General features: G+C 41.1%; 1 protein-coding gene across 7 annotated transcripts in view; it reads left to right on the top strand.

The window, feature by feature from the left end:
• Positions 1-10318: 10318 nt before the first annotated feature.
• NFIB (nuclear factor I B) overlaps positions 10319-18871 on the top strand; it is a 176032-nt gene continuing 167479 nt past the window's right edge. For all 7 annotated transcript variants that reach the window (XM_033085625.1, XM_033085623.1, XM_033085620.1 and 4 more), the window contains exons 1-2: positions 10319-10649; positions 16788-17319. In XM_033085625.1, coding sequence (XP_032941516.1) covers positions 10620-10649; positions 16788-17319 — 562 coding nt within the window. In that variant the 5' untranslated portion in view covers positions 10319-10619. The remainder of the gene's footprint in view (positions 10650-16787; positions 17320-18871) is intronic.

Raw genomic sequence — 18871 nt, 5'->3', positions numbered from 1 at the left:
CCCTATTTAATATGCCAGAGCAGAGCAAGAAACAACTGGCACTTGACCCTGCCCTAGTGGGTGGGAACTCCAGGCTTTGCTTGGCAACAGAGGGAATTACTGACAGGAGCCTCTGCAAGCCTTCTGACCAGTACTCCCCATCTCTTTGCCCAGTGCATTTCACCCTGGACTGCAGAGTGCTTGCCTGGGGGAAGCAACAGAAGGAATCATTCCACCACTGCCAAAATGAGAGTTATAATTCTCCTAGTTGCTAGGAGACTGTGCAGGAGGCTCGGCGGGGCTGGGGTCCTGTAAAGAGCAGCATGGCTAAAGTATGAACTTCCAGAAGTAATGAGCAAGTGTTGTGCACATGTGCAAATCATGCACTTTTCATGGTGCCCTGCTCAGACAAACCTGAAAGGGCCGTTTCAGGAATAAGAAGTAGCAACTTTTTACTACAGTGGCCTTTCTGTGAAAAGTGGGAAGCTCCTACTTGAAAGTTGGTAGGGCAAGAGCATTTTCTCACATGTGCAAAATGATGTATTCACCCAAAGCTATGTGGTTTTCTCAGCTGTCCTGTTATGAATAAGAACGGTTTACGCCATCACACACAGTCAAACTGTACTGAGATCCTGCCTACTGCATTGTTGCTTAACGTGATCCTTGTTTGCTCGGCCTATCCCATGACTGGACTTCTTCACAGACTTGACTGTCAAACCATTGATACACCAGGTCCCCTTTCACTTATTTAATTTTCCTGTCCTGTCGGGTAGTAAGCAAACCTTAAAAACATGGAGATTTTAATAAAGCAAATTTACAGCAGCATCTTAAAAAATAATGCCTCGAAACATTTGATATTCCTCACAAATTCTGTTTTAAAGATGTAAAATAATTCTTTGTTATTTATTTTAGTGGAAATTCTGCAAGTGAGTCTATCTTCCTTCAGATTGCTATCTACTCATACACAGATGAGTAACTGACCTGGTAGCAATTATCCATGGAAGAAAACTATTTACAATCTTTTCCTGTTTTTTCCATTCTGAATGCTAAAGAGTATCAAGTATACAGATAGGAAAACCTCAGAAAACCAAAAAATCCAGAATCAACACAACTTAAGGTCAGCCTGCTACAAAATATATGAGCCCTTGATTACATTTATGGAGCAAAAAGCCATAATCCACACATGTTACAGCTACGGAACTCAGAAATCAAAAGCGATGGAAGTGATTTTAGAACTTAAAAATATGTTCACAAAAGTTGCTTATAACCACCTAGGTTTAAACTAAACTGATAAAGTACAACAACTTTGTGCAATACGTTTTTTCTAAGGACTGAAATACTTATTTCTTGATGCCACTATTTCTGTCATTTGATATAATATAAAGAATTTAGCAATTGTTTGCTAAATCATATGCAAAGACAGACTTAGTAAATATACAAACTCAACAAAAACAACCAATCGGTCAACAAAACAGAGAAAGCTGCAGGAGTAAGGGATTGTCTATCAGAAATTGAATCTTTGTGAGCAATCACAACAGTGGCACCAAAATCAAATATAAGGAACAACAACAAAAAGCCTCAAAATCTAAATGAAATATTGCTGAAGTTCTTGCAAAACTCTGTTAAGCACTGATGACTAGCACAAATTTTTAACTGTGTGCAACTTTCAAAAATAAAATGTTCATTCTATAAAAAAAAGGGAAAACATTTAAAATCTAAAAATTAACACCTGCAGATTCTTTATTTGTCGTGGAGAAAAGTCTGCTCTCCACTCGACTGACTGGCGGGTGTAAAATTTCCAAAATCCGCCATACATAGCACGAACAATCATTTCCCCTGCTCACTGAACAGACAAATTCATAATTCATTTTTTTCTAGGTTTGACTTCTTCGTTAAAGGATTTTACTTTGTAAAAGTAAAGACAAACTCTGAAAAATTGAGCAGAACTCTACAGTGATTGCTCTTAAGTCTGAAAGCTTATATTTCAAATTCTTTTCCTATTTCAGGGCAAATTCTGCCTAATTTTAAGAGTAGACTGCATTTTTAGACGCTTAAACTGTTTTTCTCGAATCAAACAAAAGAAAACTAACTTCCTGAGAGGTCCCCATACTCCCAGCAATGGTCTCCAAGTAATTATGAAGATTCTTTACAGTTTGTACTTGCCAATTTTTAACAGGAAGAAACGTATTTGTTATCTGATCGATTAAAACTCTTCAAACACTTTTACCTCATGCAGTTTTATTTACTTCATTGCAAGTGCTTTAATTGCGAAGGAAGTTTTAGATGTGAAATCCTTCCTTTGTGAGGTTGCCTTACTGCCGTCGACTTAGGACTGGAGAACAATTCCTCCAGAGCGAAGTTAATCCTACAGGGAACGAGCAGTGTGATGTGATAGTTTATAAACGGTGGCATCTGAAATCACGAAATTACACAACATGAGTGAAAATACCCTTCAGGGAAAAAAAAAAAAAAAAAAAAAAAAAACCACAAAAAAACCACCACAACAAAAACAAGTGCGAAGTACCGTACTCATCAAGCGTGGGCTGCGAGGGCTAAGCTAAAACACTGCTCGTCCCTAATCCGCAGAGCCCCGCGGCCGCCCCGCTGCGTGCGGCAGCCGCCAGGCGGAAGCGGAGAGCCGCGCTTCCCGCGGGCCGGCGGCGGAGCGCTGAGACATGGAGAGGAGGAGGAGGAGCGGCCCACGGCCTGGCCGAGCGGCCCATGGCCGAGCTGAGCAGGCAGCCCACGGCCCGGCCGAGCAACCCACGGCCGGAGCGTGAAGGAGGCTGGGGTGGCCCGGCCGCTCGGCGCTCTCACGGGGGGCGGAGGAGGAACGCGGGCCTGGAGGCTGAGAGGCGTCTCTGCCGTGAAAACACACATCTATATGTGTGTGGATGTGTAAGAGTTTAAAACTTGGGCTAGAGGGGAAGGAATTCTTGGGCCGAGTTCAAGTCAGGCGACACTGAAACGTGCTCTGCAGCCCGGCGGCTCAGAAGAGGAAAGGAGACTGCGAAGAGAGGAGGAGGAGGAGGAGCACTCTGCCCACAGGCTGTGACTTTAACGTCTTTTTCCTTGCTCACTCCAAGAATTTTCCTCCCGTTCAGTATCAGGCAAAAAGCTGGCAACAAAATAAATCCAAAACAAAACCAATAATAACACTAATAAAACAAATAATGCAAATACTGCTAATACTACTAATATTTTGAGATGATAATAATGATGGTAATAATAACAATAACAATCATCATCATCATCATCCCCTTCCCCTTAAGAAATCCCCCACAACATCCCAAACCAGCAATAGCAAACAAAACAAACCAAAAAAGCCCCCAGACACCCCATCCCAAAGTAAAAGGTAGAAGGCCATTTTTGGAAATAAAAAATAAAAATATAAACGAGATACCAACAACAACAGCACAACCACCACAAAAATAAAAAAGGTCGCCAAGAAAACAAACAAACAAACAAGACCCACAAAAACCCAAACACACTGAACACACTGGGTTCTTGAAAAAATTGAGATGAATTGTGGAAAACGTGAAGCCAAAGGCCGAGTGGTGTGTTGCATATTTCAAGATCTCATTTATTTAATACAACACACCACAATAGTACATGGTGCTTAAGGGATTTCTATTTTTTACATATATATGTATTATTTTTAACTCAATTGACTCCTCTTTTGTAATTCTTCCAAGCTGAGATTGTGTCTCTGTGGTTTCAAAGTGGGTGTTATACCCTGTTCTTAAATGCTGATACCACTTCTGCTTTACAGGATAAGATATAAGTGGTGAATTGTTTGTATTTGGTTGTTTTGGGTTTTTTTTGGCAGCTTTTGTATGTGGGTCACACTTTTATGCCAGAAATCAGTTGATGGGAGTTTGCATCCAAAAGTGCTGAACTTGGCATGTTTCCTGCTTCAAGTTTTTCCCTTCCCCCCTTTTCTCTGGCAGACAACTATCAGTTAAATGCTGGAAAGGATTAATGCAAATGCTACTTTATTGGTACCTAACAGACAGACCTTCCACTCTCTTTCTTGTTGCTGTAGAAATTGCTTCCTTACTCACATTTTAATATAATATTTTCTCTCTGGCTGTTTTAGCGGTTTTTGTAGTTAATGGACTGCAATTTGAATGTATCATGTGGAGGAAATGACATTGCTGCTGTGTATCGTCTGCTCGATAAATTGTCTGGAGGCTTGTGCTGGTCTCTTTCATGCTATATAGCAGGATGCAGTGTTAGGGTGGCATTTCTGACTTGTTTTTTAGAGTTACTCTGAAGGGTTTCTTTTTGTTCCTTCCCCCCCCGCCCCCCCCTCTTTTTCACTGCCGTTTTGTTGTAGGACCTGTGTGAGTATTTTAATTCATTCCTTTCTCTTGCGTGCCTGTTTGTATGTGTGTGTGTGTGTGTCTGTCTGCTTTCCCTCTTGTCCTCTCTTCCCCTGTGTGTCTGGGCCACATTTTAATGCACAATATCCCATCCATTAAGTTGTGGTTGAATGCGGAGTGTGTGAGGACTTGGCAGCTCTCAGGTTGAAGGGGGCGGGGAAGCCAGTTTCGACTCTGACACAAGATGCCGATGTGGCGTGATCTGAATTATTATTAGTTCTGCGAACATAGCCATCTTCTCCTCCCGCTGCTGTAAAGTGCTGCCATTGAACTTGTGACGGGACAGACAAGATTTCCAGCTTTTTTTTTTTTTTTTTTTTTTTTTTTTTCCCCTCTCTGAAGTACAGTAGTTGGCAGGCAAAAGGCGCCAAAACACACAGGATTAACTAGTAACATTCTCTGAAGCGGTTTTGAGCTGCAACGCTTACAATTTTAACGTTGAATCACAAGAAAAAGATCAGGCACTTCTATAAGTCTAATTTAGGCATTTAAATCCAGTTACTAGATGCTCCCCCCACCCCTATCCCAATATTCTTAAAATCTGGCAAGTCATATAAACTGCCAGAAAAGAAATGTGTTGGAATTTTATTTGTGGCGTTATCATTGCTGTTTATGTCCAGGGCATTTGAAATCAGTACATGTGAATTTTTAAAGAATTTACCATATTGGAAAAAGAGGGCTTCATGCCTCTCTAAGACTGAGGATGCGACCTGCAGTGAGGACAAAAACTACACAGTTGTGTAACCCAAAATGGTGTGGTTTACAACTTTGCACTTGAGGTTTGATGTTTTTATTTTCTGGTCTGGGAGCTGTGGAAAACTCAAGTGTTACAGCCCCCATCAAACCATATGCGGACAAAGGTCAAACGCACACACCCGTCATACGTATGTGTGTCTATGTTTAGAATAAGTAGTGTATATCTTTCCTTTTGATTGTATATACGCACACTTTTTATCTGATCATACATGTACATAGTTTATGTATGGTATGTGTTTCTTCTTATAATCCAAAAACAAGTAAAAAAATGATAGTAATTATTATGATACATAATTCTATTGTTGTGGTACCATAATGGCTTAGAAGTTGTACTAACTGTTGTAAAGTAAAAAAACCCTTAAAATTCAGTATCACATAAAGCATATCAAGGCCCCATAAACCAATATATTATCAGTTTTCTTATTTACCTATTTATGTGGTTTTCCCCCTGAATTTCTATGTATATACATGTGTTTATATATACATATTTGTCTCCATGCATGGACAATATTCCTACACATAAAAAAACTGTCCAAGACTCTGGTCATGCAAAAAATGCAAAGCTTTACTTTGTAGGTTAATAGGCTTGTATAAGAAGACTTGCAAAGCACCATGACCATTCATCCAGATAGAATGACCATCAGGTGACAATGCAGTATAATATAATATAACATAACGTAGTTTAGATTATTTGTTACTCATAGGTGACATAAACTATAGTCTATTTGTGCTACTTGGTATTTACGTATCTACTCAAGTAATTGTTTATTGAATGGACATATGTGTTAATAACATTTTCTAACAAAGGGTGAAAAAGGAGTTAATGGTATTATTAAACTAGATATAAAATCTACGTTTTGGATTACAGAGACTTCTTACATAAAAGTTTTGGTGCTAGTTCTCAGATATTCCATACTTTACACAAAAAGTCATATGCTAGAATCAGTTCTTTCTGATTTCTCTAGACACAACTGGAATTTTCACGAAAACTCGGATTTCTTAGAAGATCAGTATGTGTATGATTAGATATTTGATCATACTGCCCAAATTTATTCTAAGATAATCTTAGGCTTCACACTTCAGCATTACCGATTCCTTTCTTTCTGTTCCATTAATAATAGTTTTGTCCTCCAAAACTTGAAAAACTTGAGCAGTTGTCCAGCCAAAAGAGAGCAGCTGGAATTCTGATCTAGGTGGGATATAAGTGGTCAAAATGGCTTTTCCAATTTCAAATGTGAAATTTGTAAGCATGGTTTGTGAGGGAGAAGAAGAAAAGACATGCTTTTAGTGCAAGTTTGGCATACCAGGGTCTGTACCACTGGCAGAAAACTGCCCTGGGGAACCAGGATGGGTGCAGGAGAATCAGCCCATCTGCCCATGGTGTCAAAAAACCCTTTGTGGTTCTTTCCTGTGAGATGAGCATCTCAGATCATAAAGTGTGGGCAGTGGATGTCCTCCCATCCTATCCACCCTGCCAGAGTTGAATGGGAAGCAGGGGATGCTTGGGAGCAGCTCCCCAGTCTGGAGAGTGCAGGCTCAGGATGAGGGTGACTTGCTCGCAGCTTTGGTATCTGTCACTTACTAATGTGAAAGCTGCCTTTTCTTCCTGAATGTACGTTTATTGTCACATGGAGGTTTCTAGTAGCCGTGTGCTGGTGCCCAGCTGTGTGTGTGTGTGTGTGTGTCCAAGCAGTGTTATCAGTTCATCCCACCTGAGAGCTGGATCCCCTAGGCCAGCCTGGCCCCATGAAGTTAATGGATTAGGATTAGTGTTAGAGAACAGCTCTCAGTGTCTTTCACCGGGAAGGTCAGATAGTGACTTTTATTTTCTTAATTGCCCACATTGAAATGCTTGTTGAACTTCCAGATACAGCATGAGGTTGGCATAGCTCTGGCAGTGAAGACAAAAAGCAATTGTCCTCCAGTCTTAGAGCTTCAAGGTAGAGAAGATGCAGCATTAACAGGGATTTTAGTATGTGGGGATGGAGAGAAGGGTCTTCAGTGTTGTTGAGGAATTAATGCAAGCCAGAATTTGAAAGCAATTGAACCATTTCCTCACAAGGTCTGCACACCAAGGACCAGCCACTGTGCCTGCTGTTCTTGCTACATTAATGCTGTATTTCTTGAGGCTAACCCAGTTACCACATACCCTTTTAAACACACCTCTGCAGCAAAAGTGATAGAGACTTACACTTTGTTATGATTTTAATGTAGTTATTTATCCTTTCTGAAAAGAATCTTTAGCTTGCTTTTCTGTGAAGGGAGCCGAGGGGCTGGGGTGGGATGGAGGAGGATGGGGGGCATAGGCACGTGTACACATGTGTATCTGAGAGGATTCTCCCAGGACAAAGTCTTTGTCCTTTATGGGTTCCCACTGCGACTAACCAGGAGCAACAGAGCTGAAACATGTTTGGGTGCCCAGTACAGCTTACTTTCTGTCATGCACTGGGAGCCTTTGGGTCAAACCAAGGCAACTTGTACCATGCTTGCCATGCCCTATAGATCATGCAGAAGACAAAATGCTGCTTGAGCCATGCTGGCTGGGCAGTTCCATTTTCCCGAAGATGCTTTCATACGAGAGGCCTGTTCAATCCCGGCCAGCAGACTGACTCTAGGGGTGGGGGCTGCCTGGTCTGCAGCAGTGCTGTTCTGGGGGATAGTGGCACATGCTGCAGGGCTGTTTGTCCTCATCTACCTCCTTGTGCACCCTGGGTAGAGATGCAAACCCATCCTCAGCCACCTCTTGTGGGGGTGCAAACACAATCTCACACTGACTCCACATCCCTTGCAGTAGCAAAGCCTGTAGAATGTGACTGGATTTTCTCTGCCCTTACATTGCTGCATTTGTTTTTTTCCTGCTTGCCAGACTGCCAGGCAGTTCTTGCTTTTAGTGCACAAGACTCTAGTGCAACCACAATCCCTTGGCTAGATCACGGGAGGGAGTGGGTCCCTCTGCAAGCCCCCTCTGGGAAAAGGGAGATTTCTCACATCTATGCAGCTCACAGAGGCAGCCTTGCTTATGTGGTGTTATGGATGTGGTTAGACTACCCTGATCCATATGGAGGGATGAGAGTGTTAAAGGGGACAGAGGAGAGTTATTGTTGTTTTAAATCAGGTCTGCAATAATGGCTTGTTGTGTAAGAGTTCAAGCACTCAAAGAGGTGTGTTCAAGGACATCAGTGCGTTTGTGCCAAGAGGAATGTCTTTTATGGTAAATTAACTCCTGTTAAATAGAATACTTATTAGAAGGGAAACTCCATAATTTAAGGCTGACATTATCCGCTTTTTGTAGTGTCTGGGGTAGAGGGAAAAATGGGATTTCTGGATTATTTTATACCAGATATAAAAATACGTTTTGCTAATTGTGGTTAACCCCGAGTTGGTGTCATTCATGGTTGCTTAAATGTATGTCCTTAACTTCTTGTATACTCTGTAGAAGAGAAGATGCGTGATGGTTGTTTGAACGCTGCAAATCTGAGAGAACTGGGTAAGAGTAACCAGGCAGAAACCAGTTGTGGGGATGTGGCGTGGATTCTGCAAGGGTTATTGCATTGGGCTCTTGCTGTTTCCTTTGACATTACCTGTCTTGTACGGGATCTCTCCTTCCCCCACTCATCCTTCTGCTTCTTTTTGTTTGTAAATTTATGGGAATTGCAGCTGGTAGCCTTGGCAAGCTCCCCTCATTAAGAGCTCTCTTTGAAAATGGGCTGTGTTTGAGCATTTCCCTAATGAGGACAGGACGGGGTTAAAAAGTGACCATTTCATGGTTGACTTGAACCTGCTTACTTTCCTTGCTGTGTCGTTGTGAAATGCCTGACGTGAATAAACTCTCAGTTTGGGCAAGGAGGAAGCCAGCGGTCCCTCCGGGACGCCGCCGGGGGCTGAGCAAGGGCAGCTCGGCCGCCCCTGTCCGCAGCGGCGGTGCTGGGGGTGAGGGCCGCACACACCGGACGCCCCCTGAGCTGCGCACAGCATCGCAGCCCTCCTCTCAGGAGCAGAAATAAGTTTCGCTCACTGTTTTCCCCCCTTTTCCCAGCCCCCCTGGGTAAAGCTGCTCCGGGAGAATGAAACCAGACCCCGGCACCCTGTTGCCGCTCGGGAGCCGGGACCCCTTCGCCGCCCCCGGGCGCAGCCTGCGAGACATCAGTCACCGGCGGTGCGGGACAGGCTTCCCCCGCCTGGGGGAGGAGGGCGGAGGGGGCTGCCCTTCCCCGTGTCCCCCGTGGAGGGTGGGGGAAGCGGGGGCGCCTGAGCCCCGCCGCATCTGGCAAAGTCGTACCCCGAAAGAAGAAAAAGAAGCCTCTCGCAGATGGCAGAGCGCCCCCCCCACCCCTTCGCCCCCGCAACTTTCTCCCACCAGAAGAGCGGGAAAATGAGGGAGGGATGTTTGCGAAACGTGCTTGTTCCTTCTGCAGCGTTCGGTGGTAATGAATGCAGAGGGAGGGCAAAGGAAGGGGATCTGGTGGAGAAGGAATGTGTTCGCAGGAGGAGGAGTATAAGCGGAGATTGTGTAATTAAATAATTAAATAAAAATACTTAAGTTTCATTTGGGGGGAGAGCTGGAATAGGGTCCACAGGGTGTAACCGGTAAATTTTTCAACTTCCAAGTTTTGCAGAGTCAGGGGCGGGATGGTGGGGGGACACTCACGGGCACGTTGAGAGCAAATCGAGTGGGAGCGCCAGGGGGAGATTTATCGTTTGAATTTGCAGGAGATCATTCTCATTACGGTGGCCATTTGGAAAGCAGTCTCTCGGCACTGCCCGCAGAGCGAGGACGGGCGGAAGCTGTCGGAGGAGCCGACAGGCCGCACCGCCCGCTCTGCCCGCCCGAGCGCGTCCCCGCCTCGGCGCGCCCCCGCGGCACGGTCCCGACCGCACGGTGAAGTTTCGCCTGCCATCTCTGTCCGGGAGCCTCTTGCTCCGCTTGAGGCTGTAACCTTGAACTTTCGAAAGCATGGTGACAGTGTCGTGTTATTACGGCAGCACCACCAACCTCTGAAAAAAGAAAAAATACATCCCTCCCTGCCCCCCCTCCAAAAAAAAAAGAGAAAAAAGAAAAGAAAAAAAGGAAAAGACAAATAAAAGGAAAAAGGAAAGAAAATAAAGAAAAAGCAAAAAGCATTTTAAAAAAAACCAAACAAAAAAAATCCTCCCGCCCACCCCCCCACCCCCCCGAGTCCTTCCCCCCTCATCTGCAAAACAACCAGCAGCAGCAGCAGCAGCAAAAGCAAGACTCCTGCGCCGCCGACTACAAGAGGGTTAAAAGTGTAGATTGGATTTCACCCCGGGAAATCTAGCACACGGAGTGAACTTGAATCTTTGGCTATTTAAGGAGGACTGGAGTTTGTTGTGAAGTTGTGGTGATCCAGAGCAGAGCCCCGTCCTGATTGATTTCATCTTCCTTGAGTCTCAGATGACTGTAAAATGAATAGATGAAATTATTCCTTTTTGAGGCTTTTCTTAGGGACTCTCCAGGCAGCGTGTTCTCAAAGCGAAGTCATGATGTATTCTCCAATCTGTCTCACTCAGGTATAGACGCTTTTATTTAATTTATTTGTTAATTTATTTATTTTCACGTGTTTGTTGGGATTTTTTAAATATAATTTTTAGATATGTGTGGGTTGGTAATGAGTCATTGCGAGTAGTTGTAACGGGTTAAAATACAGTCGTAACTGCTTGTCAGATCCAAACTCCTCTCTCAGGAGGGAATATTAGAGAATAAACTGTACCACGCCATTGTTTTGGGGAGATCCATTCAAAGTGTCACCCGTAGACAAGTACTGTTAATTGTTGGTGCATAAGAAGTCAAAGGTTAACAAACTGGAAATGAGCATAATTATGCTAAAAAAACGTGTTTGAGAAGTATTGATTTGATTGGAATCAAACAATTTGCACTCTTTTCTGCTCGCCTGTTTACACACAGCCTAATGAAAAGGTTTGAAAGGAAAAGTGCTTTTTTTGACAAAACACGACCACTGGCCGGTGCGAAGTAATCCCGTCTTATGCTTAATTAATAATATGCAGGTTGCCAGCAATGAGGGAGATCTGAGAGGGGATGACCAAGATGTGCAGTGTTTTCTCATTCGGCTGTACAAGGGCACAGCTTTTTTCCCCCTCCCCGCTAAACTGTGGTGCTGGTTTAGGAGCGTGCCCTGTCCCCAGCACGGGGAGAGACCGACCCTGTTTTACAGCCGCGCTTGCGGCCGCGTTTCGGCGCCGAGCGGCGGCTGTCAGCGGGACGGCGGGAGGGGAGCGGCGGTCCGCGCGGTGCGGGGCGGCGCGGAGCGGAGCGGAGGGCGGGGGGCAGCCGGAGCGGGGTCCCTGCCGCGGCAAAACGCAGATTTTGAAACCTGAGGGGTATCGGGAGCATGTTTGGGAAGTTCCCCGGCTGGCCCTGGAGCGTCCTCGCCCGGCGTACGCTATCGGCGAGCGAGCGCCGGGGCACCGGAGCCCGTTTCGGACCGTAAACCCGGTCTTCAAAGCCCGGGAATAGTTCTCAGCTTTCGTGAAAGTCTGTCTTAGGAGGATGTGATGTAAACTGATTAAGCGATAACTGCCTGCTTCCACATTGGTGCAACAAACAGCTAAAGAAGCAGAAAATGTGCGAAAGTAATGTCTGCTGCAAGGCTGCTGCAGAGAGGCCAACGATGCACTCACTTACAGTTGCACCGTGAATAAATAAGTGTGATTTAAGTTATTCCGCAGTTACAAACCATTGTAATTCGAAAGGCCTAAAGTATTCATAAATTGTTATTGAAGATGGAAACAATGATAAGGCTTATTCAGTGATTGGACACAGTCCTGCAGTTTTTTGGCTGACACATTTTTTATTGTTTATATTTTGTTTGGCATCTAAATGTGATTGACTTAGATATGGATATTTTCAGTAAGTAAACGTGAGCTGCAGAGGAAGAAAGCTGGAAAAAAGTGCTATTGAGAGATTTCTTCTTCAAAAGAGAAATATAGGAAGCATTTTGTATAACAGATATGCACATGCTTGCAGGTACACACATAGAAATAATTACTTAGCATGGAATCTGTGGTTGGAAAAAATAATTCTGTATAGGCTGTCCAGTGTGTGAAATTACTGACATGCACTAAGATGTCTGTACTAGAAGCTAAACCTGAGAGTGCAACTTAAGCAGTTTTTGCATTTGAGACACAGATTTTCACAATCACCTCTTTTACAGTGGTAATTAATTATCTTGTTTCCTGCTCTAATGACTTTTTTTTCCCCCCCATTATATTTTGTTTTTGGGCTCATGGATGCAATAGGTTTCTTCATTCTTTACAAATTTGTGTTAAAATACTGTGTTCAGGTGTATAAAAAAATTCTACATTGTACTTCTACTGCCATTAATCCAAGAAAGCAGTTCCTGGCTTTTGTGCATTGATACTTTCTCCATAATACTTTACAATCATGCTGTACCATGGACCATGCAGAGACAGTTCCCATTTGGTCATACATACATGGAACATAGTTGCAGCAAATTGATTTTAGTTTGGAATCTTTTTCTACCTGCTTGGAATGATAAGAACAGCTTATAGATATTTTTTTCTCTACATAAATTAAAAATTAAAATGACACCAGCAATGAGAACTTATACCTTGCATTCTTTGTTTAAAGCAAAAGATTGATTCATCTCACTGAGTACCAACTGCATTAAAGTATTACTGCCAAAATTTTTCCCTCTACTGTATTCTCTGTCTCTAGGACTCTTGCAATGCACACTGACTGTGCTAGTATATGTTCAGAAGAAAATATTTTGGTAAAAGTAAACACAGAACACCTGTTTGGACAGAGCTACTTATGAAAGTGGTAGTTCAGTTTGTGCCGAGACAGCGCTGAAGCACGTTTTAGTAACAAGTCTAAAATCCAAGGTTTAAGACAAACCTTGGCAATTTGATTGTTACCCATCACACAATCAAAGTTTGGTGGGTGAAAATAACTCCAAGGTAGAAGAAAACTTACAAAATGCAATTTAGTTTTGGGGGGTCCCTTCCTCTCTTTCCCATATACCTCTTCCTCTATGTTTTGTAATGAGTGGTAACTGTATTTATCTGTCCTGCTGAGGCATGAATAGGATGCAGCTAGTGCATGCATGCCTTTTAGTGCTCGCTCTTTTGTGATATTTTTGCCGTGGTTTATTATGTTACATTAATCCAAAATCTCAGAATATGTAGTATTTTCTTGTGCTGCTCTGTGTTGTTTCACTAGGTATGAGAAAATCTGCTCGAGGAGATTAAGTAGATGAAGTTTTCTGTATAAAATTTCCATACTTCTGCCCACTGTATTTATTGTACAGTCCTCAATTTGAACTTTCATGGACTGATACAAAGTTTAAAAATGAAAGATAGGAGAAGAGCACTCACTGCATATCCTCTTTACCTTTTCAATAAAGAAAACCTGGCCTATTTATTGTCCTTATATGACAAACTGCTAGATTTTCCTTTCTTTACAAGCTGCATAGATATCATATAGTAACTTCCATTTTAATTTAAATTGCCAGTGCACGATTGTTCACCTGAGTTATTTGATGTGAGATTTGAAAACCTTACCTTTATAAATCAATTAATTGCAAGAGCAACTGTGACAAATGACCAAGTGCCACGTAAAACCAGAAAACTATTGTCCATATGAATATCGAGGAGGAAAAATAAAATTCTGTAGATTTCTTTTTAGGAGATTCGATGGAGAACGTGTGTGATTAATTGCAAATGTCCATTTAGGATCATTTTTATGGGCACTTCCCCACATTAAGTGGTATTTTAATTTGAAAATACTCCAGGTGCACAATGAATAGCTCAAAAAATCTGATAAAATTGCTTTCAAACAGGATGTTCTTTGCTGTGTTTCTCCTCCACACTTTTCACCTATATTTATATCTTTAGGGCTTAACAATACTGTGAAAGCAAAACCTGAACACAGCTTTTAAAAGATTGAATTTTCTGATGTTTTTGGGGTTCTTTCCCCCTCTTTTTGAAAAGGAAACATTAGACTACTACAGAATTAGTATTATTGGAATTTAAACAGTGAAATTCCCTATAAAATTTTCATAGATATAAGATGATATAGGTTATTATTGTTAATACTATATGCATTACCTCAAGGCATAGTCAATCTGAAATAATTTATGATGCTCTTCTTCAAAGTTAAAACTAGATGTGCAGTAGTCTACTAGTGTAGAATATGTCCATGTTTACTTTATTGCCAATTTAAGTTATAAATGCCAAAAGCTGTTTAGATGTAGGGGAAATCATTGTATTGAGGCAAAAATTAATTTCTCCCAAAGCTTTTCAATCACCTGCCTTCACCCCACCTTTAGCCCCAGCTGTTAGAATTTTCAAAATCTGTAGTAAATCTGTTTTATTCAGTCTGAAATGAATTATGAGGATTTAACACTGTATAATCTTTATGCTTCCATTAATTTTAAAAAATTATTTTATTTGAATACTTAAATTAAAATGACTTCTGTAGTAGCAAAAATAAACTTTCTTTAGTAGTTATAATTGAAAGGGAAAAAAGCATGGCATGAGAAAGCGTATGGAGATAGGAAAGTCTTATCATGGGCTGTGGTTGCTCAGAGCAGTGCTGCCTTCCCACACAAAGAACAGATTGTGGTTTAACTCTTTCCACGGCCTAGTTTTATCTGCCAGTATAGTATCAGAATTGTTCAAATCTGTGCTGGAAACTACTAATCAGTTTAATTGTTGCCTTTGTAGGTCTTTGTCAAGCATCATACTATAATGAAATTGTTTATGTCCTGAAGTATCTTCCTATATTGCCTCTCTGTTCTTTTTTTCCTTTTCTTCCCCCTTTGCTTAATGTTTTTTTTCCTATGAAGTCAACATGATCATAGGTAAACTGCTTGTAACTTTTCTGTTGTTTTCTGTTTGATTTAAGGATGGTTAGGGAAGAGAGGTAACTAGATCTAGTGGGTTGTGCAACATTCAGGAAATTTTGAAGTTTGTTTGAAATTCAAAGATTCAAATATGGAATTCTTTGCCTGAAGCTTCGCAGTCTGCACTCTATAATTGAGACCATTAGTTATACTTTCATCATTTTTACCTAATGGAGTTAATCAGCCTATTGATTAAACATAATTCATTCCTTGTCTAGCAGTGTAACTAAAATAGTAGTTTGTTAATTGTATTCTTGAACATAATTGCATAAAAAATGTTCAGTTTTAGTTTGATTGCGCTGTGCCACTAAGTATGATGAGCAATCTGCATGGTATTTAAAATCAAATATCCCTGCACACAGGAAGAAATATACCTCCCATAAAGTCTCCCTTTCAACCCAAAATACAGTAATGTTTGATAAGCAGATTGCAGTGTTTTAAACAGCAGACTTGTTAATAGAAAATAAGTTTTTGGGGAAGGTCTATTTAGATATTAACATGGATGTGTAGGATGGTACTTTAAGCAGACAAACCAAATTAATTTAATTGCTGTAGGATGTGCTTGTAGACAACAACTAAGCATTACCTCCTTAATGCAATCCATATTGCTGCTAGGCAGAAGATAAGAACTTGCAGGTGAAGCCAGACAACAGAAAGGGATATTTTGAAACTGTAAATAAATTGCATGGATTTTACAAAAGCAGCATTGGACCAGTGGTGGACTTATACTGTCTTTTTGCACAGCATGCAGAAACACAAAGAATGCAAAGTTTGTGCCAAGTTGCCATTTTTCATTGTACACCTCAGATTGGTTTTTAAGGGGTTTAGAATAATTGCCAAACTCATGTGATCAGTTAACAAATTAACTGACTCTATGGGGCTTCAAAATCTACAGTGGAACTGCTGGAAGGACATAAATGTAACTTTTGTTCTCACCTTCATAGTCTTAATTTTACAGAGTTTGGGGGTGGTGGGAGGGAAGTGAGAAGAGCTGATAGTACAGAAGCTTCTATTCAGGATTTGTATATGACATGTTGTGTCTTTTGCCTGCTTTTCCTCCCTGTATACTAGTTTCTCTAGTTATCACCACTGGAATGATGTTTCAGTGCTGGAATGTTGGACGTTTGATAAGAAAATGGATCAAGTTTAATGGCGCATGCTCTTTGTGCCACCAGCAGTCTCTTGCTGAGAGCATGCTCCAAAAGCGGGAACTGTGTGGCATTACACTGAGCATGTATATGCTTTGTGTTTCTGTGCCACAGAGAAGAGAAATTAACTGTGGCATTTGCCTCAGCCTTCTGAACATTTCTGCTCAGATTTTTTAAAACAGTGTAGTTTCCTCTTTGTGCAATGGTACTTTTCTTGATGCTAGTTGTTCACTCAAATATTTAAATGTTAGAACAAAACATCTCGGTAGCACCTCTTAAATTATGTTGTCTCTGCAGCGTTGTAGGATGGAATAAGGGGAGGAGTACAAAATAAAATTTTCACATGGTTCTTTCAGAGAATGAAACATGGGAAAAAAATGTGATTCTCTATGCACTTTTTGTCTGTTGCCTGACAGACAAATAATAATTTCATAAAGGTGTTATTCAGAAATTTGTGTAAATTTTAAGTGTTTATGCTCTTTGTCATGTATTTCACTTAAAGAGTTACAGTTTAACGTAAAGATTACAGATTTACGTTTCTTGATACTGCTTTGGTTATGAGAACTTGCTGACTTTGAGTTTTCTTCTTCTTTTTTTTCCTTCACTTCTTTCCACAGGATGAATTTCACCCATTCATTGAGGCACTTCTTCCACATGTCCGTGCAATTGCCTATACTTGGTTCAATCTTCAGGCTCGAAAACGCAAGTACTTTAAAAAACATGAGAAACGAATGTCAAAGGATGAGGAAAGAGCAGTCAAGGATGAGCTACTTAGTGAAAAGCCTGAAATTAAACAGAAGTGGGCATCCAGGCTCCTGGCCAAGCTGCGCAAAGATATTCGCCAAGAGTTCCGGGAGGATTTTGTGCTCACGGTTACTGGGAAGAAGCACCCATGCTGTGTGTTGTCCAATCCTGACCAGAAAGGCAAGATCAGGAGAATCGATTGCCTGCGACAGGCTGACAAAGTCTGGCGTCTGGATCTAGTCATGGTGATCCTGTTCAAAGGCATCCCCTTGGAAAGTACGGATGGAGAACGTCTCATGAAATCCCCACATTGCACAAATCCAGCACTTTGCGTCCAACCACATCACATAACCGTATCAGTCAAGGAGCTTGATTTGTTTTTGGCATACTACGTGCAGGAGCAAGGTAGGAAGCAGATTGTCATGTTTCTATGTTAGTATGTCAGACTCTGACTCCAAGTAGCCCTGTTTCCCCTGTGGGCTGACTTCCAGTGAAGCATTGTTCTGTCGTCTATGGATGTAGTGTGGCTACATATATATTTGTAAATCAGCATGTATACCACACACATTTCTGCAGACCTGTGTGACATGCATATTTGATATACCTCTTTCAAAAGGTAGAGACACATACCAGGGCAATACTTTCATTCCACTGAAGTTGTCTTTTATTTTTTGTGAAAAGTGGCAGTACATAGTTGTGACTTCAGAAAACATTCTCGTTTTCAAGTTGTGTTTTTAAAGAAAAACAAAACAAAACCCCCCATCCCAGTACTATTAAGAAAAGACGCAAGTATGTGTAATTGTACAGTCACAATAAATACTACAAATATTTATTACTGTCTTTGTCATTACAAATAATCAAGAAGTAATTCTTAAGCTGATGATTCTGCTATCACATTGAAGAGCAATTGTAGATTTTCTCATAGCTATATAACAAAGCTTGAAAACACTTTATCACAGCTATATTTCTTGTAAATGCCAAATAGAATCAGAATTGCAGCATACAATATGTAATATTTTATTCGTATTTTGCATCAATAGTTCATCTTATCTATCTGTGATTTAAAGCAAAGATCTAACTTGTAATATTTTGAGAAATTTTTATGAAGAGTATATTTTCATAATCAATTCATATACCTTTAACTGGAAGGTAATTGAAATATGGAAAATTGCATGAGCTCTATGGAAAAGCTTCTTAAACTTAGTATTACAGAATGCAAATAAAAACAGAGCTTCTGATAAACATGTGTCATGGGGAGAACCTACTAGCCATATTTCATATATTTGATATTCAATAACAATATCCATAGGCAGATTCCCTAAAATTGTAATTTGCTATAAGTAGATAAAAGGTTGGTGGTTTTTTTTTTTTGTTTTTTTTTTTTTCCCCTCTCTGATACTAAGCCTTCTGAAACACCTTTTCCCTGTAAAGGTCATTTTAGTTCTTTTTGGTAATGATACCATCTTCTTTGTAATGCTGGCTGATCAGCAGCAATAATGCATTTCTTTTTTAGACACAGATCTCAACTAGGGAAAGTTTGACCATCTGCAGATGGTGGGCCATTTCACAACTTGGCCTGGTAGTAGGTAGAAATGGCCTGCAGAAGGGCAGATGGCAGGCTGTTATCTGATGCTTGGTAAATAACTATGGGATTTAACTGGAAAACAAATTGAATTTATTTTGTTAGTCACAAAAAAGGTAAAATTGCATGCCTTCATTTGGTGTACATTCATTCTTTAAGAGGAGAGATACACAGTGAAATATTTCTGTTTTAAGTGAATTGTCCTTTAGAATTTACTCATGCAAGTGAAGAACTGCTTTAGTGAACCTATATATCAGGTTCTTTTTTGTTGAATATATTTGTGGTAAAAAAATGGGCTTTTTCTTCTCCCCCACTAGTATTTTTTGTGGTTGTTGTCTCTCCAGAGCAGTAGACACATTTAGGTATTTTACAGCG

Source organism: Catharus ustulatus, chromosome Z (assembly GCF_009819885.2).
Source record: "Catharus ustulatus isolate bCatUst1 chromosome Z, bCatUst1.pri.v2, whole genome shotgun sequence".
NCBI lineage: Eukaryota > Metazoa > Chordata > Aves > Passeriformes > Turdidae > Catharus > Catharus ustulatus.
The sequence above is the reverse complement of the archived record's forward strand: the minus strand, read 5'-3'. Positions and strand labels throughout refer to the sequence as shown.